The 27437-nt window shown below is 35.2% G+C and overlaps 1 protein-coding gene across 5 annotated transcripts in view; it reads left to right on the top strand.

Moving 5' to 3' along the window:
• Nucleotides 1–21004, top strand: part of LOC138691611 (zinc finger protein 860-like) — a 28359-nt gene extending 7355 nt beyond the window's left edge. For 2 of the 5 annotated variants that reach the window (XM_069813770.1, XM_069813755.1), the window contains exons 3-5: nt 250–408; nt 627–703; nt 11244–21004. In XM_069813770.1, coding sequence (XP_069669871.1) covers nt 250–408; nt 627–703; nt 11244–11889 — 882 coding nt within the window. In that variant the 3' untranslated portion in view covers nt 11890–21004. The remainder of the gene's footprint in view (nt 1–249; nt 409–626; nt 704–11243) is intronic. The other 3 variants (XR_011329928.1, XM_069813779.1, XM_069813789.1) reach the window with 3 other exon arrangements.
• The last annotated feature ends 6433 nt before the right edge of the window (nt 21005–27437 follow it).

The raw sequence follows: 27437 nt of genomic DNA, 5'->3' as shown, positions 1-27437 counted from the left end.
AGATTGTAGGGCGATATGTTGGCAACAGTACTCTACACATTGCTGGCGTAAAGTGCACTTCTTTAATCGTTTATGAATAGCACTAATATGGAAGAACCACTGTCACTTTGCAAAGTGGTGATATAAAGTGTCGACTATGAATACCAGCCTTAGTGTCTTATGTACAGATGTGTAATTTAATTTATTGTAACTGTTCAATGCCTAGTTTCTTCCATTTTTAAATATATCTGTATTTTTCTTTCTCATCAGGGTGGAAATTTGTTGAATGGAATGAAGTTGGAGTTTGAGGACCCCACGTATGATTTAGTTTTTGCAGTGAAAAGTGAAACACCTCCAATATATTCTGCAGTGAAAAGTGAAACATCTCCAATTCCTATTTCATTTCCCACAATAAAGTGCGAACCTAAGGTGAGTAATATTTATCATAATTTGACTTTTTCTTGGTAGAATTTTTCTTCCAAAGCTTATGATCTGCTCTGCTCTCTTCTACATTGACTCTCAAGGTAAAGGCAAATAAATGTGCCAGTGGTGAAGATACAAACCTGCAGCCTCCTGTCTGTTATCAATCATTTCTATGTTAGTTTCTGTTATATTAACTAAATGATGACGGAACTTCTGTGTTGTAGGATGAATTTACTGATGTGGATATAGTGGAGGAGGAGTTGCTGGACGTGACAGCAGAGGATAATGACTCAACTAATAGGTGAGTACAGTGAAGAGTGGGTTTTCATCTTCAGTTTTTCTCTCATATCTCAGTAAGGACTATGTCACAAAGTCACAACATGTTGTCCATTCTCCTTTATGTAGGAGGACACGAAATGAGTGGGCTTTTCTTGAATTGAGATATGCTATTGCTTCAAGTGGGAAGCATAGCAGCTTATTGATGAATTTCTTTTTGAACTCCGCTGCACTCGTTAGAAATAAATATAAAGTAATTACATAATTAAAATAGGACATTTGATCCAGGCAACATTCGTGTTTGATAGAAGGATAAATCGTTTATTATGTTACTTAATTTAAATTGTGTTAAAAAATTAAAATGCGATCATTTTGATCCAGAGACCACTCATTTGGTCATAAAAATTATTTTAGGAAATATAGGAAACGAATGTGCAGAATAGCCTATCAACTTTTCTGTGCATAAGAAGCTATTTTAATCTTACCTTGAACCGTCGTTGGGTCTGGTATAACTTTTGATTGGTGGAATAAATGATAAATATCATAATTATACCAAATAACCCTGCCATGAAACGTTATGATCAGGATGGTAATCAGTTCGCCAAGGTAATTAAGTGACAACACACATTGCCCACGTTAAAGACAGACATTTATTTAAAATAAACCAAATAATAGCGTCACACAGACTATATATATGTCACAGCGTAATGTTAAACCCAACTGGTTACCTTACATGGATGGTAATTCCTCTTTGTTGGCATCCATCTTGTCGACTCACCTCACTCATAACCAATACTTAACACACATATAATCGTTACATTGAAAATGGACACCCCTCACACGTCACACAACAATGAAAACCTCCATTTTGAATTCCATACTCGTACAAAGTTTATTGGTGAAATCTCTAAGTAAACGTTCCAGAATAAGGCAATAAAACTTCTAGTAGCCCGTGGTTGACTGTTAATTACATCACAGCTTGAGAGACCAGAACAGCGAATAAAATACTGATCGGTATTTAAACAGAGTTGACTGCCCGATAGCTAAGCAGAAAATCGCATCCAGTTCAATATAGGTAGCACATCAAATGACTGAGTATAACTTCCCGGGAGTAAACATTACCATCCTCTATCAGTTTTTCTTCCACGATCCAATCGTAGGTTTCCGCAACAACGCTGTACACATCCAGCTTGGACGCCGCCCACCACCAGACAGACACACTCAAAAAAATCACGAAACTGCCGACACACTCCCGGCCTGTACGCTGCCCACCACCAGACAGACGCTACTCTCCAAAAAATCACTGGCCACACCGGCAAAATATCAACTGGCGCCACCGTCTTAACCAATCAGCAAGCGCTATTATAAAATATTAACTGCTCCCCCGTTTTCAACTCATCACAGGTTATAGGAACAGAACCAGAGAAAACGAAAAACAGAAAGATGAGAGAAGTAAGCCATTTATATAAAAGAAATAAGACTTAGATCAGAAAGGAACGAACTACAGGCCATCTATGAAGAGTAAGAAGAACGAGAACAAACAGAGAAAGGCATAAGGATAGAAGAAAAGGAAAGAAATGGAAAGGAGAAACTGACGTGCTGAAATATAAACGGCACAACCTGTCCTCAATTCACTCAGAAGTTACTGTAATAACATTGTAACATTATGTCCATCTAGAGAAACTACACTTTGAAATGGTGAATTAATAATTAATTATACAAGTCTGTTAATTTAGCTTCCGACATTACTTCATACAAACACAGAAACATTCTCTGTAGGCTATGTTTCATAGCTTTCGATTGTTGTTGTCCAAGGCCCCTTATAGACGAAGTCATTTGTTTTTTATTTCATTACACCGCCTTAGATGGCGTTATTTTAATTTTGAAACTCATTTATCTTATTAAATATCGGTCCTATCAAAATTTTGCATAGAATAAAACTTATCGGAAATTATTTTTAAATAAACTTTTGTTATGTAATATTTTTCATGAAAATTAATAATAATGGAGATATTTCGATTTATTTAATTCAAGCCCCCTTATAACCCCCCTTTTAAATAAAATATTTTGAATGCCATATAGCCTAAATTCTAAGTTACAACGAACTTAGTTTACATTCCAATTTTCATATAAATCGGTTCAGCCATTATCGCGTGAAAAGGTAACAAACATCTAGACAGACAGACAGATATACAAACAAAAATTAAAAAAAAAGCGATTTTCGGTTTCAGGGCGGTTAATTATATATGTTAGGATCAATTATTTTTGGAAAATCTAAAATTACCAGAAAAATTTCGGCTACAGATTTATTATTAGTATAGATGAGCCTTATTCCTTTGCTGTGGTCATGCCAGAGAATCAGTCCCATTCCGAGGCTTAATGCTAGGTTTCGTAACAAGCTGTTTTTTGCGGTGATGGGTTAGCCCTTCGCCCAACCCCCAAGCTGGAGGACCACCCCTTATCGGCTGTCCACGACTGCTTATTCAATATATTCATATACATAGGCCAAGTAGAAATGTTTGGGACGAAATTCAAATACAAACTGCTGAGCCATTTATACCGGAAACCACACTTTCTGAAGTCGAAATTGCGATAGAAAATCTGAAAAAGTACAAGTCTCCAGGTATTGATCAAATTCCAGTAGAATTAATACAAGAGGGTGGAAGCGTATTATCTAGCGAAATTTATAAACTTGTACTTGCAATTTGGGAAAAGCAAATTGTACCAGAACAATGGAAGGAGTCCATAATCGTACCTATTTTTAAAAAGGGGGACAGGACTAACTGTAGTAACTTTCGAGGAATATCACTTTTGTTGACGTCGTACAAAATTTTGTCGAATATCCTTTTGAGAAGATTAACTCCATATGTAGATGAAATTATTGGGGATCATCAGTGTGGTTTGAGGCGTAATAGATCGACTATTGATCAGATTTTTTTGTATTCGACAGATATTGGAGAAAAAATGGGAGTATAAGGGTACAGTACATCAGTTATTCATAGATTTCAAAAAGGCGTATGACTCGGTTAAGAGAGAAGTTTTATGTAATATTCTTATTGAATTTGGTATTCCCAAGAAACTAGTTCGATTAATTAAAATGTCTTAGTGAAACTTACAGCAGAGTCCGTATAGGCTAGTTTCTAGCTGATGCTTTTCCAATTCACTGCGGGCTAAAGCAGGGAGATGCACTATCACCTTTACTTTTCAACTTCGCTCTAGAATATGCCATTAGGAAAGTTCAGGATAACAGAGAGGGTTTGGAATTGAACGGGTTACATCAGCTTCTTGTCTATGCAGATGACGTGAATATGTTAGGAGAAAATCCACAAAGATTAGGGAAAACGCGGAAATTTTACTTGAAGCAAGTAAAGAGATAGGGTTGGTAGTAAATCCCGAAAAGACTAAGTATATGATTATGTCTCGTGATCAGAATATTGTACGAAATGGAACTATAAAAGTTGGAGATTTATCCTTCGAAGAGGTGGAAAAATTGAAATATCTTGAAGCAACAGTAACAAATGTAAATGACACTCGGGAGGAAATTAAACGCAGAATAAATATGGGCAATGCCTGTTATTATTCGGTTGAGAAACTTTTGTCATCTAGTCTGCTGTCAAAAAATCTGAAAGTTAGAATTTATAAAACAGTTATATTACCGGTTGTTCTGTATGGCTGTGAAACTTGGACTCTCACTTTGAGAGAGGAACAGAGATTGAGGGTTTTGAGAATAAGGTTCTTAGGAAAATATTTGGGGCTAAGAGGGATGAAGTTACAGGAGAATGGAGAAAGTTACACAACGCAGAGCTGCACGCATTGTATTCTTCACCTGACATAATTAGGAACATTAAATCCAGACGTTTTAGATGGGCAGGACATGTAGCACGTATGGGCGAATCCAGAAATGCATATAGAGTGTTAGTTGGGAGGCCAGAGGGGAAAAGACCTTTGGGAAGGCCGAGATGTAGATGGGAAGATAATATTAAAATGGATTTGAGGGAGGTGGGATATGATGGTAGGGACTGGATTAATCTTGCTCAGGATAGGGACCAATGGCAGGCTTATGTGAGGGTGGCAATGAACCTCCGGGTTCTTTAAAAGCCAGTAAGTATAGTATAGTAGTATACGAGGCCTGTCTAAAAAGTATCCGACCTTTAGCCAGAAAAAAATATTTCAAATACCTGACGGGGTTGGGACCCTAATCCCCTTCAAAGTAGGCCCCTTGTGCTTGCACACACTTAGCCCACCGATCCCTCCACTGCCGGAAACACCTATGGAAGTCTTCTTTTGGAATGGTGTTCAGCTCCGTCGTCGCGTTCCGCATTATCTCTTCTCTACTCTCAAAACAGGATCCTTTCAGTGGTGTCTTCAATTTTGGAAACAACCAGAAGTCGCAAGGAGCCAAGTCTGGAGCGTAGGGAGGTTGGCGAACGGTTGTAATTCCATGTTTGGCCAAGAAAGTGTGGATCAATTGGGATGAATGTGCGGGGTCGTTGTCGTGATGCAAGTGCCAGTTGTTCGCTGTCCACATGTCTGGTCTTTTGCGCCGAACTGCATCACGGAGTCGCCAGAGAACATCGTGATAGTACTTCTTTGTCACCGTTTGTCCTTCCGGTGCGTATTCGTGATGCACAATTCCACGGACATCAAAGAAAACAGTCAGCATCACCTTGATTTTGCTTCGCACCTGCCACGCTTTCTTCGGCCTTGGAGACTCGGGATGCTTCCATTGCGACGACTGTCTTTTTGTTTCTGGGTCGTACCCGTACACCCATGACTCATCTCCAGTTATCACGGTGTTCAGAAATCCAGGATCAGTGTTGGTGGTGTCCAGAAGGTCCTGTGCAATGTTACGACGGAGGTCTTTTTGTTCTGGGGACAACAACTTGGGCACGAATTTCGCAGCCACTCGGTTCATGTTCAAATCATCACGCAAAATTGCATGTGCAGAATCTTTACTCACTCCAACCTCTTCGGCAATCTCCCGCACGGTCAGACGACGATCTGCCATCACCAAATTTCGCACCCTCTCAACAACAGCTGCACTCCAAGCAGTTTGGGGCCTGCCACAACGCTGCTCACTCTCCGCTGATGTGCGGCCATCTTTGAATCGGTTGAACCACTCCTTAATTTGTGTTACACCCATCGCATTTTCCCCAAACACCTGCTGAATCTTACGAATTGTTTGACTTTGAGAATCACCAAGCTTTTGACAAAATTTGATGCAGTATCTTTGCTCAATTCATTCAGTCATCTTGCGAGAAAATTAAATCCGACAAACACTTAGAACAGCACCTTACTTGGCGACCACCAGCCAGTAACTGGCACAAGCGAATGCGGTGAAAAAATTCAAGCATGCGCTTTACGGTTCCTCCTTCCACCATGCACAGTGGCGCCGCCTTAGAATCACTACTTTGCGCGGGAAAATTAAAGGTCGGATACTTTTTAGACAGACCTCGTAGATGAGCCTGGAATATATTTCCCAACAAATTTCTCTATTCCATTCATGTCACTGGGACATGATCTCTACTGTGGGAAGCAATTCTGTTCATTCACGTATCAGTGAGCTCATTGATGCAATGGAGCTGTTTGAAACAAATTGAGTATTGGAAGCAAATAAAGTCAGACATTAAAAGCCCACTCCAATGAAAAATCAAGTTTCCAGAATATGGTTCATTCTAATAGTCTCCATTTTCCTATGAATAATGGTGAAAACTGCAGATCGATGTGGTGATTAGGGACGAAGTTTCAGCTGTGTTTATATCATGTCTTTGAAGCATGTGATGTCATGCTTGGCCAACTTGATCTGAGCGTTACAATAAACACTTCTGTTCAGTGACTTCTGTCTGCCAATTGCCTCAGTTCATGCCAGTCAGTCACCCACTGTCTTTATGAGTCAGTCATACCAGTTCGAATCTCAAGAAAGCAAGAATGTTCATCAGTGTGGAGTAACAGTTAGCATGTCTGACAATGAAAATAGCAGGCTCGGGTTCAAAACCTCGTTGGGACAAGTTACGTGGTTGAGGTTTTTCCGGGGTTTTCCCTCAACCCATTAAGAACAAATGCTGGGCAACTTCCGGTTCTGGACCCTGGACTCATTTCGCCGGCATTATCACCTTCATATCATTCAGACGCTAGGTAACCACAGCATTGATAAAGCGTCGTAAAATAACTCGCTAAAAAAAAGTAGTTATGATACTAATAATAAATCTGATAATGTGCATTCAAAAGCCTTAGATTCATCTTTGTCAGTGCGAAATAATACCAACAAACTAGGAATTTCAATGTTGTCATGAAAGTGAAATAATGAAAAATATAAGGAGTAATGTAGAAGGCATATTGAAATTATTATAAATAGAACCCGGATGTTTACAACCTATAAAATTTCCTTAAAATGACCTAAAACAATAAAAAAATGACCTACTGGAAATTATAAATTTTCGCCTGTGGTGTAGGCTAGTCATTACCTACAAGGGTCATTTCATGTCATGGTAACTATGTTATATTTTCCGAATAATCGAAAATGTGGTTAGTTCAGTATATATGTTTGAAAATCTGTTGTACTCTGTACGGGATGCCATTGCCAAATTGCATCTGTGTGCATTGGTGGCTAGTTGACAGTACACACAAAAGTTAGTGTGCTAGAGGCTGTGCTCCAAGGTGGATGTAAGTAAAGTTGAACAACGGTCATACATGAAAATTGCAGTTCTTCGTGGCAGAAATGCTCTTCAGTGTCATACTGAGCTACAAGAAGCATTGGCTGCGTTGGAACATTCTTCCTACTCGCCTGATCTGAGCCCATGCGACTTTGATCTCATTCCGCAATTGAAGAAACCACTGTGTGGGAAGCAGTTTGCAAACAGGGAGGACATCTTAACAGCATTTCGACAAAAGGTGGTACTCAGACGAATCGCACACAGCCAATAGTATTCAACACCTGCATCATCGTTGGCAAATATGTGTGGAACCCTTGGAGGATTATTTTGAAGGGTGTTAGCTGTGAGTAATGTACTTTGTTCCCTTTTGTGCATAATAAAACAATGATTTCTATTTACGCATATTTCAATTGAAGAGTGTTTTTGCAAAAGTCGATAGATGCAGAAATCAAGATTTTACAGAAATTACACTAAGTGACAGGATCTATCTCGTTCTGAAAAAAAACCTGGAAGGTTTGGTAGTCTCTACATACGGTATGAATCAAGTTTTGGTAAATCTGATTTCATAGATCGATTCCGGAGGTAGAAAATATACGATATCCATATGTAACTCACTTTCGAAAAATTCTGCATCTATCGACTTTTGCAAAAACACTCCTCAATTTCTCTTACCCATTGCCTCCTGTACCTGAACCCAATTTGGTACTAACATTGCAAAGCACATTCCAGTGACCTTTAATTGCATATAGTGAACTTCTATTCCTACAGCTTTATTGGCTGGTATAATATAGTTGCCATGACTTATGAAATGACCCTCTTACTTTTTAAGTAACTCTATTGTAAAACAAACTTTCGTAGTGGAATTACTGTATTATTTACTGAAATAATTATTATCACTAGGTAATTTCCATTAAAATAGTATGAAAAAAATAACTGAACTCATCACAGTTAGCATTGGAATACATGATCATAGTCATCCTCAAGTTATCAAAAGAAAAAGATGGGCGTTTGTAAGCCAATACTATTTTGTACTTAGAGAAATTTCTTCCTATTTCCATAGATGTAATGGGAGCATAATTGAAAAAACACTGTCACTGTCTGTTAAGTCCTCTTTAAAAATGTGAATTCTGAAGTCTTCTCCTAAAAAAAATACTGGCTATTTGGCACAATGTCTTATACCCTTTATTTTTATTCAATACAGATTTTATTTTCTATCTCCTTGTGTCCCCAATCTCACCTTTTACATTTTGTAAACAATCTTCAGCATTTCTCACTAACTATAGACGTATCCAATGCCATTGCACTGTCTTCTAGGCAGGTTATGATTTCTGGCAAAAAAAAAAAAATTGATTTAATGCAAGTCAATTTACCTTCCATTCGAGCATCAGAAAACAGGTCCTGTTGTACAAAAAAATAGTGTATGAAACTCACTACATTCATTTCACAACATATTTCTTAATCTTTTCACTTCAGTTTGAAATAAGCTTGTCTTATTGTCTGTGTTCTCTCAACATTTAATTGGGATTAGGTTTTAGAGTTTATTTTAAATTTTGCAAGATTTTGTTTAACGTGAAATGAACATTGTTCATTCTTTGTTCTCGAACACAGTTTAAACAAAAAAATTAAATGGTATATTGTCTGCATTTTTTCTTGCGCATTGAAAAACAATGACCTTCAACAAGCCAGGTGAAAAAGTTGTTGAAAGCAACACAACTTAATTTGTACTGCCTGCTGGTCGCAGCATTGCAAGATCTCGTAATTCATGTATTTTAATGTATTTTAAAATTCACGTTTTTTTTTGGAAAACTATTCAAAATGTTGCAAAATAATATTTGACTTCGTTTGTTGCCCTTTACTCAAGGAATCACCCACCAGAATTAATGACATTATACACAGGGTGAACCTTAAGTGTGTGTGTGTATATATATATATATATATATATATATATATATATATATATATATATGTATGTATATATTTATAGACACACACACACACATTGTGATTCACGAGGAGTTACCGGCACTTACGGAGCATAATTTCAGACATTTTGAGCAAAACATGTTATATAAACATTTGTCCTAATGTCAATATTTTCAGAGTTACACTTATTTGAAGTTGTTTGTAAAATACCATTATTCTTTAGTTTTAAGTGTAAAAGAATATTACAGATAAATAATGAACTATTCAGGAGTATCATTTGTTTAGTTAGCTAGTATTCTGAAGCTAAAAATGTGTTGTGAATTCTATAGTTGCTTTGTACAGAATTTTTTTTTTTTTAATTTTTAACTACAAAATTAAATTTTTCTTACCCACTTATCACAATATTGTTACAAAAACACACCACTCTTGTACATTCTTCAGGACTGTACATTAGGATGCATAATTAAACTGTAAAGAATCAAGTTCCTAAAGTCGTATGATTTGTAACAATTTTTGTGATAAGTGCGTAAGAATGATGTAATTTTTAGTTAAAAATTGAAAAACAAAATCTGTACAAAGCAATAATTAGCAACACATTTTTAGCTTCAGAACACTAACCAATTAAAGAAATGATACTTCTGAATAGTTCATTCTTTATCTGTAATTTTGTTTTACCTTTAAAACTAAAGAAAAAAAGTATTTTATTAACAAATTCAAGTGTGTGTGTGTGTATGTGTGTCTGCGTGCGTGCGTCCCCCCCCCCCCTTCCTAAAGAAACATAGCACACAGCACCCCTGACTTCTTAACAGGAACAATGATGATTGAAAATTTAGTGTTTAAATTTTAACCAGTCAAGATCGAGACCAGCAGACCACCAACCTTGAAGGAAACAACTACTTTAAAATCTACACACCTAACAGAATTTATCTTATGGTATGGTCACACATCGCTACTTTTGCAGTGCAACTTTTGTACTGCAGCTGCAAAAGTTGCGTGTCGTGTTCACACGTAAGCCAAAAGTAGCGCGCTGCACGCTACTTTTCGTGCTGCGCAACCCGAGTGCAGCAAAAGTTGCAACTGGAGGTTGCGAGTCTGTTCACACACAAGGCGCTACTTTTGCAGCCGCAGTCATGCTGCAGGTTTCCATCTCCGTGTTGACTTCTCAATATACATTTTGTGGTTATGTTCGCATTATTAAGAAACTCATGCGAAAGCTTCCTTATCTATTATTTGCTTTTCTGTCGTATCTAGTATTCAGAAATTGACATTTTTACTATAAAGCTTTTAAAAACGCCTGTATACTTAAATGATAACCAACAGTATATTCATGTAATCAATGTTGGCAACTCTCCTGTTTGGAACTACGCTACGGGAGGTTTAAAAAATGAATTATATCGTCAGCAATTATGCTCAGACTGTGTTGTGTATTTAATAACTGTTACAAATAATTTATTTTCATCACATTTAACATTTAAATATATCCAAACAAAAAAAGTATCATTCGCACATTTGGGTGGTAACACTGGTTGCAACCTCATCAAAAGTTTCAACAAAACCGATATCAAAAATGCTGCGGCTGCAACCCTGAAAACCCTGCTCACACGTCGCTACTTTTAAGCTGTGCGCAGCATGGAAAAGTAGTGGGCAGCAGGTTCGGCAGCCGCTACTTTTCAGGTTGCACCCTTGTTCACATGTCGCAGTACAAGAGTTGCGCAGTTTTTTTGTATTGCAGCGCTGCGAAAGTAGTGACGTGTGACCATACCTTTAGTTACTGAAAAGTCATATCAAACTTAAATATAATATTGGATAATTCCGGGCCACTTCCTAAATTCATCACTGTTCATTATATGCGTCTTGTTTCATTGTACAGAGGTTCGAGAGTATTACATCAAATTTCATTCACCTTAAATGTGTTTGGCAGTCTTTTGTGCCAATGGTTAGTTTGTTAATCTAGCCTCCATAGTTATTCACACGTCTTCGTGTTTACAGGCCTGTGAAGCAGCATTGCCGCTATGATATGAGAATTCGAGAAGGTGCCAAGCGAAATATTTCTGCACAACATATTGGCCCTGCTGACTACGTACAACCTATGGATAACTCTTCAGGGAACGAACAGTTACAATTTTTTGGCAATAGCTTTATCCCTACTGGAGATCTTAAGAATCCTGAATCCAACGACATACAATTCAAGTCTCTCTTATGTAACTATTGTGGGAAGAGTTTCATAGGAAAGGAGGCGTTTCTAAAACACACATTAACTCACAAGGAGGATAAACTGTACATGTGTGAAATGTGTGGAAGGAATTTTGAGGAAAAGAGGTTTCTTGCATCTCATATGTTGTCACACTCTGCCGATAAGCCCTTCAAATGTGATACATGTGAAATGGCTTGTAAAACAAGAAGCAATCTGATGCGACACAAATTAACTCATACAGGTGACAAGGCAAATAAAAGCCAAATTTGTGAGAAGCTTTCTAGTCAGAAACATAATCTTGTAGCAACCGAGGGACCTTACAGATGCGTCATATGTAATACGGGTTTTAAAGAAAAACAGAAACTCAGGGTACACACTTTAATGCACCTTCGTACGAGTTTCAAACGGAGGCACAATTTTTTACGACAAAAAGTCTCATAAATGCGACCCTGGGGAAAGTTTAAACAAAGATAGAATCTCGCCATGCACTCATTATTGCACACAGATAAGTTTTTTCAAGTCACTGAGTTTTTAAGAAGTGTTTCCTGTTCATTTCATGCCCACGGAATGGTTTCCTTTGACCACATTTCTTAAGGGGTTAGGTACAGCTTACAGCAGTAAAAGTTTTGGAAATATTCAACATTTTTTTCCTCCATTACTGTATCTTGTACAATAATGAAAATTGGTATATGTAAAACATTGTCCTTCTGCTATATGAAAAAAAAATATTTTTACGACTTAAAAAAAATTATATATAATTATATATATATATATTTTTTTTTTTCAAAATTCGGAACGGTGGCAGTTCACTGTGCAGTGATGAAGCGTTTCCCTCATAACTCATAACCTTGTTAACTTTTTCATGTTCTCTCTCTTTTATTTTATTGCTGAAACTCATGTTTACAAAATCATGCTCTTTCACCTACATTCCTTAATAAATAATATTTTTTTTTTTTACTCTGTGTTAGAAGAAAATGCTGATAATTGACCATTTTTTAAATGAATTTATTTTTTATCAGACAATCTAACAAAGTTAGAGAAGTGATCTTGCATCATATTGTAGATACGACATGCATAAATACATACAAAAAATTTCATCACAGAATGTAGGATAGTATTTGAGTTATGTAGGAAACGCTTCATCACTACACAGTGAAATGAATTGGGGGGGGGGGGGGAGTAAATATTTTTTTAATTGTAAAAATATATATATTTTTTTCATATAGCAGAAGGACAGTGTTTTACACATACTAAAATTCATTATTGTACAAGATACAGTAATGGAGGGAAAAAATGGTGAATATTTCCAAAATTTTACTCTGTAAGCTGTACCTAATCCCTTAAGGATGTGTAAGGGTATCTTGTATCTCATATGTTATCACACTGCCCAATAAGCCCTTCAAGTGCAATAAATGTAAAATGGCCTTTAAAACAAGAAGCAATCTGATATGACACACATTCACACATATGGGTGACATGCCAAATTTATGACAAGCTTTCTGGTCAGAAATGTAATCTCATAAGTCACACATTAATACACACAGCCAAGGGACCTTACAAATGCGTTGTCTGTAATATGGGTTTTAAAGAAAAACAGGAACTTAGGGTACACGCATTAATGCACCTTATATTAGGGTGAGCTTTGTTAGAAAAGTTTGAAATGGAGGTGGATTCTTGTATCACATTCATTAACACACGGAGACAAGAAGTCTTATAAATTATGGGAAGACTTAAACAAAGATAGACTCTCGCCATACACTCATTATTGCACACAGAGGATAAGTTTTTTTCAGGTCATTCAGTTTTAAGAGGTGTTTTCTGTTTGTTTCATGCACACAAAATGGTTTCTGTTGACCATATTAAGGGTATGTGCTGCTGAGTTGTAAATCTTCCAAAAATTTTATATGATTTCAATAAAATTTTAAACATTATTCTATCATTAAGATTAACACAAATTTGTTTTTAAATTTGATTAATGAAAAGAGATTAAATAGAAAAATACTTACCTTACCAATTAATCGGATTATACATGAATAAATAGAGGTTTTTTTTCCTAGTTTCATTGTTTATCATGAAGCTGCATAATTGAGTAAATAATAATAATAATAGTTTTATTTTCCATGGCAGAGTTACAGCCATTAGCTCTTCTCTTCCACACAACCAGGATCAAAGCACATACAGGAAAATACACACGGGTATAAAAGTCTTAACTTAAAAAAAAAAAAATAGAATGAATACATATATATATATATATATAATATATAATTCGAACTGGTAATGAAAATTACGGGAAAACGGCTGAATGGATTGTAATGAGTGACCCCTCATTTTGAAGCTTGGCAGCCAAAATTTTTCAGAAAGATAGTAGTTTTCAGTGAAATGCCAATTTTCCTACACAATTTTCCTATTTTCCAAAATCCATCTGTTGTCAGTTTTGAGAACTAATAAATAAAACAAAACACACACTAGTAAACAATATTACACAAGGCCATAACCTGCACGATTGCTGACATAGGTAGAGCAAATCAAAGAAAATTCTGTGACATCATAATGACAACAATATGTCAATCTTCATTTGTGTAATTTTTATAACATCTCTATAATTTGTTTTTAAAAACTTTCAAAGCTTACTAAAAATAATTTACAAGTCTGATTCTGTTGTGTGTAACTTTCTGAGTACAGCTGTGTATTGGATATTAAAAAGTACGAAACTTGAGGTCGTTTGTTGACATTATCACCATTAAAAATGAAATATTATTATAGTTAATGCCATGACGTATTTGTCACTAATATACATATTAAGGATATAGCCTATTGATGATATGAAACTCAAACCTTTTGGGGTTTTATATGTTTACGTAGAGAACATCTTAAATTAGATCTTCATTTCTATAATTTATTGAGTGACGGCTGTATAATATATACATTATATGTTACTAAAAACTACAAAACTTTCGTAAGTTAAAATTATTGTTATTAAAAATGAAATATTTTTATAGTTATTAATCAAGTGGTGTGGGTCTTTTTCATATATTTAATGGCGGTGTGGTGTGGATATTTGTATGCGTGATTCTTTGCAGTATTGTCTGGAGAGAGCACAAAAATTACAGTTCCTAAGAAAAGGCCAAAAGGTATTACTTACTGATAAAATAAGAGGCCTACAAGATTTTGTAGTCTCCCGATCATTTCAGCAAAATCTCGTAGCAGGATAAAATGATTCTACCCTCTACTTTTCAATGTAGTTCACGAAAAAATGCAGCAGCTATAAGATGCTATGTCTATTGTTGGAAAGCATAGCAAACGTGACATTTTCTTACATCTCACCTACAATCCACAGTGACCTGAAATAGCTACTATTGCTTTACTCCCACATGAAAAATCCACTGGTCGTCCTGACATTGTTACTTCCGTTTTCGCTTTTAAACTGAAAAACTGAAGATGGATAGGTTAAAAAAAGTATTTGGCATGAAAAACATTCAGAAAGAGTATGTTTCATTATTATGGACGCAAATAACTTTTAAAATGACTGGTAGGCCTATTCTTCATTGAAAATAAATCTGAAAAATTTTTATTTGAACTTCTAATGCACTTAGTTTGCAGCATTTGCTGCACAAGCCACTAGTATGAATATAATCACAAAACTAAAGGAAGAGCATAATTTGTATAATCAGTATGGGTTACATTGTAACAGTGACTACTACCTAGAAATTAATGTTAATGGAAACAACAAAGTAATAACTGTATTTGAAAAATATATAAGAAAAAGTAATTGTGTACATTTGTTTTTTGCTGTCATTTGTGGTTTGTAATAAAAATATTTGTTGAATATTTTTTTTAATTTCTTTCTTAAAATCACGCATAAAAATTATGCTGGCTGTATTTTTCAAGTGGCATAAAAAATAATACACATTTCCATAGAATTCAGTGTTTAAAAATCTAAAAAAAATTTCAGGTAGCTTACCTTTAAAATAATTAATATTTAGGTTACCTTCAATTCGAATAATGAAATGAAACTTTGCACAAATATTTATCATAGACCAAATGATTTTTTTGTACGAAAATTGAAAAATGATAAATATTGGAATGTTGTACTAGAATTCAGTAGTACATACCCTTATGAATACTTGTACGCTCATTTGGGACTATCTACACTGCACACTATGATACATTTCAACAACACCAAAATTTCTATCGCTAGATACCATGGAATGTGCAGATGGGCAAAGTCTTCCTGTGATTGATAATACTTAAAGCCATGATTGTTTGGTGCAGTTATCAGATGTAGCAATGAGAGTTTCACCTTTTATGTTACGTCCTCTTCTAAATACTTTCTTATACAGCTGCCAGTTTCTTCAGACCAATAACCAGCGACATCGTCTGTCCAGACAAAGAAATGATCACCAGAAAAATCGCAAAGATAAATGCTTAGGTTGTAAGTCCAAGTCTTTTGTTTATAAATATAATAGCTTCGGTATTGGTAAGACCTGTTTCAGGTCAAAAAGTTTGTGGTGAGGTTGTAAGTCCACGTCTTACGTTTATAAATATGATAACTTTGTATCTGTAAGGCCTGTTTCATGTCAAAGGTTGTGGCAAGGTCGTAAGTCAACGTCTTGCGTTTATAAATATGATAGCTTTGTATCTGTAAGGCCTGTTTCATGTCAAAGGTTGTGGCAAGGTCGTAAGTCAACGTCTTGCATTTATAAATATGATAGCTTTGGTATCGGAATGGCCTGATTCAGGTCAAAGGTTGTGGCAAGGTCGTAAGTCAACGTCTTGCGTTTATAAATATGGTAGCTTTGGTATCGGTAAGGCCTGTTTCATGTCAGAGGTTGTGGCAAGGTCGTAAGTCAACGTCTTGCGTTTATAAATATGGTAGCTTTGGTATTGGTAAGGCCTGTTTCATGTCAAAGGTTGTGGCAAGGTCGTAAGTCAACGTCTTGCGTTTATAAATATGGTAGCTTTGGTATTGGTAAGGCCTGTTTCATGTCAAAGGTTGTGGCAAGGTCGTAAGTCAACGTCTTGCGTTTATAAATATGGTAGCTTTGGTATCGGTAAGGCCTGTTTCATGTCAGAGGTTGTGGCAAGGTCGTAAGTCAACGTCTTGCGTTTATAAATATGGTAGCTTTGGTATTGGTAAGGCCTGTTTCATGTCAAAGGTTGTGGCAAGGTCGTAAGTCAACGTCTTGCGTTTATAAATATGGTAGCTTTGGTATCGGTAAGGCCTGTTTCATGTCAGAGGTTGTGGCAAGGTCGTAAGTCAACGTCTTGCGTTTATAAATATGGTAGCTTTGGTATTGGTAAGGCCTGTTTCATGTCAAAGGTTGTGGCAAGGTCGTAAGTCAACGTCTTGCGTTTATAAATATGGTAGCTTTGGTATCGGTAAGGCCTGTTTCATGTCAGAGGTTGTGGCAAGGTCGTAAGTCAACGTCTTGCGTTTATAAATATGATAGCTTTGATATCGGTAAGGCCTGTTTCATGTCGAAGGTTGTGGCAAGGTCGTAAGTCAACGTCTTGCGTTTATAATAATTATGATAGCTTTGGTATCTGTAAGGCCTGTTTCATGTCAAAGGTTGTGGCAAGGTCGTAAGTCAACGTCTTGCGTTTATAAATATGATAGCTTTGATATCCGTAAGGCCTGTTTCATGTCAAAGGTTGTGGCAAGGTCGTAAGTCAACGTCTTGCGTTTATAAATATGATAGCTTTGTATCGGTAAGGCCTGTTTCAGGTCAAAGGTTGTGGCGAGGTTGTAAGTCCACTTCTGGGTAACGTAGTTGGTATAGTCCTGGCCTTCTGTGCTCGAGGTTGTGGGTTCGATCCCGACTCAGGTCGATGAAGGGAAGGCCTGATGGCCTTATCTCTACCAGGTTAAATAAATAAATGAATAAATAAAATAAATAAATAATAATTTATTATTGAAGTCTGCCTACAGTATTGTTAAAACTGAAAATATGGTAAACTTTACACTTGAAGAAATACTACAATCGAATAAAATGGTAGCCACAAATTACAGCTAAAATAAAGGAATATTTGGGCAGTGTTATGCAAGAATACATCATTTATAAGCATAATTCGTGTAGTATTGCTTAACATTCATGTATTTATTTTACTTTGCAATATTTATCAACTGCTGATCTGTTATTAAAAATTGATTAACCCTTTTTATTATCATTTGTGATATTTTTAATGGTATGAAATAATCAGATTTACTTGAATGGTCAGTGTCCGGAAAACACATTTTTGTTAATTGGTATTTTATCAGCTATTATTTTAATGTTATATAGTGAATAATAATGAAATTAGAATGAATTATATTATATTTTATAAATACCACGGTACCATAAAAAGGGGTGAATCCGATCTGATATAGTGTTGTAAAATCAATCAGTTATTTTTTATAACAAAAAAAATGGTGCAGAGATGTTGCTGGTAATTTGAAAGCATTGCTGACAGTCATGTTTCTAAGAAAGAAAATTTATTTGTCAGCAACAATTGATATTTAAATCACACCCAACTCATTGTGTTCTGTAGCAAGAAAGGTACCGAGGTGTGCTACATTTTTGTATTGAAAAATTCTTCTAGTAAACTTGTACTACACTACAGTACATAGGAGTCCCTTAAGTGTCAAGTGTAAAGTATTAGAGATAAAATTATTTTCGTTTTTCTTTTATGCCCTTTTTATTGTAGTGTTGTTGTTTTGGAAGGTGACTCTGATCATGTGCGTATATAAGCAATAAGCTGGTAATTCATGATTGGGGTTAATTTTGTTACAAAGTTATGCTCCTTTACCTATTTTTCGTTACGTTGTAGGTTAAATTCAACAATGTGGTATGTGCAAAGAAGCTAGGACCAACATGGAAGTGCAGTTCCAACTCTGTGTACCTTTGTAATGTAGCGAAAGCTTTAAAATTAGGAAATATAAGCATTAGAAAGGCTTCAGAAGAATATGGCACTGAATAACACATTAAGCTATTAGAAAACAATTTCGTTATAAGATTCCCCACTAAGAAAAGAATGAAATATTCATTGGCAGAGTGAATAGGAAAATAGGAGAAGAAATTTCTCCTAAAAAAGTTGGGAAAGGGTAATACATTTTTTATACGAGGGAGAGTAAAAAAAAGTAACCTTAACTTGTTTTATTAATTGAATATGTACAACAAGACTACAAACACTTCATTACTTTTCAACATAGTTCCCACTACTTTCAATGCAAGTATTCCTGTTATACTATGCCAGCTCCCACATAAAGGCAAAGGTGTTTGTACATTTGAAGAATGCTCCAAAGCCAACTTCTGGATCTCCTCTAAAAAGTGTCTTTCGTCCTCGGAATACATCAATGCCATCAAGATGTCTTGCAACGTCACCGCAGTGAGATCTGTCCCTGGCAGAACCTTCAGTACTACCCGTTGTTGCCATCCCAGCTGCAGCGAGACTGAAACACTTGGCCACGTACTGGGGTTCTGTAAGAAGGGAGAGCTACTGCGTAACAACAGACACCATCTTGCCCGTACAGCAGTTGCCAACCTGCTAAGAAACAGAGGATGGAAAGTACATGAGGAGATTCATTGTGTGTCTGAAGATGATTCTCGTAGAAGAGTCGATATAATTGCCATCAATAGAAGAACCCAGAAAGCGATGGTCTTAGACCCTAAAATTTGTTTTGAACGAGACACAAATCAAGCACTGCAGATAAATGATGACAAGCGAGCTAAATATGTACCTTGTCTTCCATACCTCAGTGAAAAATATGGCATTTCGCCCTACAACTGGGATGTTACAGGCTTACTATTTGGAGTGAGGGGTTGTTTATCGAAATTTACATGTAATATTCTTAAATCCTTTCAAATTCCCTTTTATGAGGTTCAGAAGATTGTAATGGAAATTCTTAAGGCCTCTCTTCAAATTCTACACATCATATATATGTTAACACGTAAATTTTTGTTTTAATGTACAAATCGAATCATTATTTTGCTCGTTTCATTTCCCTTTATAATTTATGTTTGTTAATTCCGGATCCCAGTGGTCAACCTCACTTGAGGACAGATGATTTGTAATAAATCTTAGTAGTAAACCAATTATTAAGGTTACATTTTGACTGTCCCTCGTATATCCTGCCACAGAAGGACAAGAAAGGCAGATAGTTGAAAGGTGGTGCGACAAACCTTGCGAAATTGAAAAAATAATATTCTTTAATATTGAAGTTTACGATACTGATTAAGTAATTTATGATCTTGTTACAATTATATGTTGTTTTATATATATATATATATATATATATATATTGAAATATTCTTTAAAAACTCCTTTAAAACTTCAATTAGTGATTATTTTTCACACATTCAGTTGTATGCAGTGCCTTTCTTCTTGGAGAAAAAGGCGGTGGAACTCTGTGTAGAATATTTCATAGTGGACAGGGAGATGGTCGCTGTCCAGTGCATGGGAATTTTGTCGTTTTTAACTTTTTTTTTTTTGTCTAACTAAGAATTTCAAAGTATTAAGCAGTATTCAAAGAAAAATTATATTAAAAAAAACATAGTTGTTCCACATTTTTTGGTTCTATGATTAAAAAATACAACAAAATGGTACCAGAACGGCATTCCGGTGCATTCCACCAGAAAAAAAGCACTGTTTGTATGTATCTGGTTTTAAATGATGAAATAACATGTGAATGGATTACCCCTCCTATTCAGGTGACACCAGTGAACAATAAAAATTAAAAGAAATGAAGTTGAAAACAATATAGAATATTTGCATTTGGTAAATATGATTCTAAAAAATATAAGATTATAAAATTAAATCGGTGCTTTGCTAAGACGTAGCCTTTTATGGCTGATGCTTAGAAAACTGAACATTTTGATTGGATTCACCTCTTGTTACAGTACTTATAAGGTCCTGCAGAAATATAATGGTGAGCTTCGAGCATTGGAGTCATGCTTCAAAGCAAACTTTGCTTTTGACTACTGCTTTAATTTATAACTCTTTGAAATTATTTCAATATATTGCTCCATTTCTTGATGTTAATCCATGATGAATTTGTAAAACTTTGTATAACTTGGGATTTTGTTGGCTAGGCTTAAGGATTAAATTTTTGTAGCAGAATTTTTGGATGATTTTTCAGTGTCACTGTAAATGTTGGCTTTAAATTTTCCAAGAACTCTTGTGGCAGCCTTGAAAGTGTTCAATTAGTGGGACAGATGATGGAAGTGTCAGAACAAAAGGGTTTACCTGTTGTTGTCAAGTACAAAAGTGTAGTCCGTGCTAATGAAGACTTGGAAAAAATGTGATCTTCTTAAAGGTGCTAAATCTATTGATATGAGTGTAGTGAGTTTGTTTTATATATGCTCTAATTTCTTCATTTGAATTGTTAAGGTAATTTTCTATTGTGAAAAGTATCTTTTCTGATGGGCAACTGTAAGTATGAATGTTGAGAACTAAAAAAAAAAAAACATGAGCAGTAGTTATGAGCAATCAAATGTACAATTAAAAGTAAGATGTTTCATTTTGTAATTTTCTGTTTTCTTGTGAAGAAGTATATAAATACAAAGTTTTCTTAAGAGTTTATTTTATTTCATGGAATGTTTTTTATGTGGAATTGTTTATTTTGTCTGTTTCCCACCCTTTTTTAGTGATTATTTTTCATATTTTTTAATTAAATGCCTAAACTTCTGGACTCTAACTGTAGTTATTGATCTCATAATGCGAGGTGTGATCAAATAGTTTTCGGAAAGGCTTTAGAACGTTTTTCTCACTGAGTTTTCTTTTATTTCTCCCAAAACTATACATGCAGCATTCCCTTCTGTTTAAAATGATGGGTCACGTGACCTGTTCCGACCCTCCAATGCAGAGTTACAAACTGTGAAGTGAATATGTGTGGCGATTTCTGTGTCTAACAAAAATGCGGACTTACGAACAACAGGAAACATGCATGAAATGTTGCTTCAAACTCGGAAAATGTGCAACAGAAACCTATCAAATTCTAAGAACAGCTTATGAGGAGGAAGCAATTAGCAAATCTCAAGCATTTCAGTGGTTTTCTGAATTTAAAAGTGGTGTGACGTCAGTTTAGAAGACCCTGTTCAAGTAAAACTAATGAAAATATCACTAGGGTGAGGGAAATCGTGTTAAATGATAGGTGTGTAACAATATGAGAAATTTATGATGTATGTATTTATTCACACTGCAAATGGGTAGGCCTGTATACCCAGTGGCAGTGGTAACTAATTACACTGAATAATGACAATAATAATAATAATAATAATAATAATAATAATAATAACAATGGGTAGGCCTATATACCCAGTGGCAGTGGTAACTAATTACACTGAATAATGACAATAATAATAATAATAATAATAATAATAATAATAATAATAATAATAATAATAACAATGGGTAGGCCTATATACCCAGTGGCAGTGGTAACTAATTACACTGAATAATGACAATAATAATAATAATAATAATAATAATAATAATAATAATAACAATGGGTAGGCCTATATACCCAGTGGCAGTGGTAACTAATTACACTGAATAATGACAATAATAATAATAATAATAATAATAATAATAATAATAATAATAACAACAACAATAATAGCATCCTAAATTAAATGAAGCACAATCGCTTAAAATAACATTGAAAGTAAATCTGATTTGTATCTTAACCCTAAGTTTGAACTTTTTTTTTATAGTAGGTTATTTTACGACGCTTTATCAACATCTTTGGTTATTTAGCGTCTGAATGAGATTACGGTGGTAATGCCAGTGAAATGAGTCTGGGGTCCAGCACCGAAGTTACCCAGCATTTGCTCATATTGGGTTGAGGGAAAACCCCGGAAAAACCTCAATCAGGTAACTTGCTCCGACCGGGAATCGAACCCAGGCCACCTGGTTTCGCGGCCAGACGCACTGACCGTTACTCCACAGGTGTGGACAAGTTCGAACTAAAACTCACGAGTATGATATGTTCATACCTGCACAAGTACCTTTCAGCACTACACTCATTTCACTGTCAACTCACTCACTGCACTGGAACTACGACACATTTCACTGATACTATACTGATTTCACTAACACTTCAAAAACATTTCACTGTTCATATACTTTGCACTGCCACTATAAAGTATGAAACTTCACTGACAGAAACACACTTCACTTACACAACACACGTCCAGTAATGAAATATGATGCTGCATGTTGTGATCCTTACAGATTAGAACATATTAAGACACTGAAAAAGATTGGTGGTGGTGGTGGCGGTGGTGGCGGTGGCAGTAGTAGTAGTAGTAGTAATAGTAATAGTAGTAGTAGTAGTAGTAGTATTAGTAGTAGCAGTAGCAGCAGCAGTTTGCCTGACAGAGTTTAGGCCATAAGGCCTTCTCTTCCACTCAACCAGGTTTCAGTAATATACATGAAATACAAAATTATGTGATAGAATACAATGCAACACGAAAGAAGATACCTTAGAGATTGCATAAAATGTAGTAGAAAATTTCAAATAATCAAGATCATTTATATAATATAAGGAGAATAAAAAATAAAGTGGAAAATTTCATATAATCAAAATCAGTTACATAACATAAGGGGTAAATATACAATTTATAAGACATAAACTGCTCGAGATAAATTCGACGATTAATTCATTTGAGGTATAATATACTAATAGGAGAATATATGTGGGTTACAAGATATAAAAAGTTGAATAGCAAAAACATACTATATAGCATGCAGATACAAAGGATTAAGTAATATATGAGGAGTTGACAACCAGAGTGGACCAAGTCCTTCTGGAATAATTTTGAGAAATTGAGTCTTAAAGTTCCTGGCTCACACTTAGCAACCTTCACCTTCCATAGGAAATGCTGCGCTTTGTGGAGTAACAAATGAGTTATGGACTTTGTTATGGTAATGAATAAATCTAAGTTTTCTTCATCCGAGATTGTATTAATCCACAAACTGACCACTGGTGGACTTGGTCCAGTCTGGTTGTGAATCCCTCATATCAAGATAATAAAAAAGGTGGGGAAAAAAGCGAGAGGAGAAAAAATAATAATAACTTGGTCGTTTAAGATTATTTAAAACTTCCGCAAGAGTCTAGTTCTGTTCAATAAAAACATTTCTAAGTAGAGTGTACTTAAAAGATTTTAGACTCTGACTACTCCTGATTTCCTGTGACAAGGAATTCCAGGAACGGGCTCTGTGTGTTGTGAATTAGAATGTTAAAAAAAAAGGCACCTACCAAATTTGAAGTGATTAGGATACATTGTTTTAGATTTATTGTAAATTTAAAAACATGTTTTAATAATTTTTAAAAGGTTTCTAGTGTCCTAACTTTTTAGTTAACTGAAACTCTTTTAGAATAGACATATGAAATACATAATTAAGGTGCACTATAGGTTTTCTTTTTTGTATTGGTTTTTGTAGTTGGTTATTTTACTACTCTTTGTCAACTGCTATGGTTATCTAGCGTCTGAATGATATGAAGGTGATAATGCCAGCGAAATGAGTCCGGGGTCCAGCGTCGAAAGTTACCCAGCATTTGCTCTTAATGGGTTGAGGGAGAACCTCAACCAGATAACTTGTTCCAATCAGGTTTTGAACCTGGGATCTCTAGTTTCATGGCCAGACATGCTAACAGTTACTCCACAGTTGTGGACTTGGTTTAATTTTAATAAAAAACAAAAAAAAAAATATATATATATATATAGGGTATAAGTGATTCAACAGTACAGTTTGAAGGGGGGAATATAATGCATTAAAATAAATTTATGCTCTACCATGCCGAAATGTAGTAATTATACACCTGGTAGCAGTCCTTTAATGCATGTCATTAAAGTACACCTATTCATTAAAGTACAGGTGTTTTCAGCCAATGACAACTCAGCTTACAGGTATTCAGCCAATGACAACTCAGCTTACAGGTATTCAGCCAGTGACAAGTCAGCTTTGTACCGTTATAAAACCGCAAGTATCGATTATTCTCGGATATGCAATCGAAAGAGAATTAGCGAAAAGTCACGGAGGCTGGAAATCCAATACTGTCGCAGAAGGTTATGTTCTGTTACTATAATAATTAGCGTTAATTGTAAATAATATTCAAATAAATTTAATTTGTCATCTCGTTTTTCAATGTCGAATTCAATAATCAAGGTTATACCAAGTTTAACGGGATTACATCAAGGTCAGTGACATTATTGTTCCTCGGAAAAAATCAATACTTTTGCGTCTGCGCACATCTCACAATTCACGACCTAGAACAAGGCCACTTGCGATCTTGTCAGATACAAATAAAATGTATACATCTGAATAATTTCAAGTTAGAAATATGGTCGAGCATAAAAAGTCGTATGAAACTCGCCTATAATGGTAATTAAGAAGATCGTATGAAAATTATGAAACTCGCTTGCGCTCGTTTCATAAACATCCATACTCGCTTCTTAATTACTATCATTATAGGCTCGTTGTGTAATGTACTATTATTATGCGTTTTGTAATTAAGTGTATGATTTATTAGAAAAGTTAGACTGAAAGTCTGTGTAGTTCGGCAACAGCACATCGCCGGCTCACATACAAAAGCACATAATACACGGTCTGAACGGCAGTGTTCCGTCCCTTAGTCACTGCAGTAGAGTTTCAAGACTTCCTAATGGTAGGAAATAACGATACGCGTAAATTTTATTATGTCATTTGCAAGAAACACGGCTGGCAAAATACTGACATCCAAGTATTTGAAATACAAATGAAGGGTTCGGCTGTAAAACATGGTAACCCTAAACAAAGTGAAAAATTGAGATTTCGATATAGGAGGCCTTGGCCATCTGTTATAAAACTATTGAATTACTCAAGTAGTTCAATATGTCATTCAATATTTCAGTTTCAAACTGACCTAGGGTTGGAGATTCACCTTGAAAACATATGATGCCTAAACATATGATGCCTTTTTCTCAGAAGTTGTTCTCTGTGGGTTACCATCTTTTACAGCCGAACCCTTCAAATATAAAATACTTCAACAAATTGTATTTTAAATACAAATACAGAGTGATTTATATAGAACTAACACATTTCTTTCTTTATTTATTTCAAAACGAATGATGCTAGCCACAATTTGTTATACCTCAAATGTAGAGTATCTTTGGGAGATTAAAACCTCTATATGAAATGTTCAAAATTCCTTGTTTTTGGGCTGGAAATTCACTTGACCAGTTTTTCACGCAAAATTAAGCAGGAGTTTTGATTCCCTGTCACGAGATGCGCAGATGTTTATTCTTTATTCTGTATAAATATTGTCATCAAAATTATTATTCTTTTAGAGACCCAGTTGTTTCCAATTTGTTTACCAGTCCCAGTATTGTGTTTCTTTGGGGGGGGGGGGGGTCACGAACACCAAATTCCCTCTGTTATGCCCTTTGAGTAGCTGTAATTGAATTCGTAATCCAGTATTGCTTCACAAGGAAGAGCCGTTGATTTAATGTGTACTGCATTTTCAGTAACTAAAACAAAATGTCGAAAACAGCTGCCAACAATAAGGAATAAAGAATAAACATCTGCGCATCTCGTGACAGGGAATCAAAACTCCTGCTTAATTTGACGTTAAAAACTGGTCATTAAGTGAATTTCCAGCCGAATAAATAAAGAATTTTCAACATTTGCTATAGAGGTTAGTAATCTCCCAAAGATACTCTACATTTGAGGTATAACAAATTGTGGCTAGCATCATTCGTTTTGAAATAAATAAAGAAAGAAATGTGTTAGTTCTATATAAATCAGTCTGTACAAAATACTTTTAAAAAATTAACGAAAATACATTTGTGTTTAAAATACTCAAAATACATTTGTATTTGAAATACTCGATACAATACATAGGCCTAAAGAAATAAGAATATTACTGAAAATCTAAAATATTATATTAACATTAAAAGTATTTTTACCTCGAAATTTTATATAAACACTGTAACTGGACATTCTTCCTTTTCCCAGTCAGCAATGAAATTATGCTACATATGAATAATTACTGCTCCCTTAAAAAAAAAAAACAGTTTCTCAAGAAGTTTATCAGATAAGGATCCCCTTGCTTGTGAATGAATAAATCCTGCAAAACAGAACAGTCTTTCTACAGGTGCAGAGGTACACAAACTTGTATTATACTTTATAAAAGCTTGTTTCACTGTTGGGTAATTCTCTAGAGTGCACAGGGTTGTCCCTTTGCCAATGAAGATGAGATGGCTACCTGACACTGCCTCACCAAATGATAAGAAGAGGACACAGAATATGTGTGTGAAACCAGCTGAGCAGTTCTCTGTTACACCTGTTTATATCATGTTTGAATTGCAATATTTGAGAGACTCAGTCATAAAGAGAATTCCATCGAGTTGGAAACTTTGATGAATATTTCAAGACATCTGATATAATTTCTGAGGATTTGGGTCTCCTAGAACGCATTCCATAATGCTGAACATTTAGCAAGTGTTGGGTGATGGATCCTTGATGTTGTTATGCGACAAGCTCATGTCAGTAGATTTACTGGCATGTAAAAGAACTCCTGCGGGACAAAATTCTGGCACATCCGGCAACGCTGATATAACCTCTGCAGTTGCAAGCGTCGTTAAATAAAACATAACATTTTGATGTTGTTGGAGATTTCTTTATGGCGTTAAGGGGAATTGGACGTTATCGCATGCAAAGTAATGGTAAAAATAGCCTATCTTCAAGCAGTCATAAATGTAATACTATTTATCACAGCTATTTCATTTTTTTAGTGATATATGTATACACATTAAACTTTAAAATGATAAAATAATGGTTAATCTAGTGTAAATCTTACCCTTAAATTAATTTTTGAATTTAAACATATGTTTTATATAAATTCACTACATATCTGTGATTAGGTACACTCTATTCACTTATCATAGCACACATTGAATTAAAATTTTGGCCACTTACTGCTAACAGATACTAAAACATACCCTACTAAAATTATTAAAATATCTGTA

Source organism: Periplaneta americana, chromosome 2 (genome assembly GCF_040183065.1).
Source record: "Periplaneta americana isolate PAMFEO1 chromosome 2, P.americana_PAMFEO1_priV1, whole genome shotgun sequence".
In the NCBI taxonomy this organism is placed as follows: Eukaryota; Metazoa; Arthropoda; class Insecta; order Blattodea; family Blattidae; genus Periplaneta; species Periplaneta americana.
This window is presented reverse-complemented; position numbering and strand designations above follow the sequence as displayed.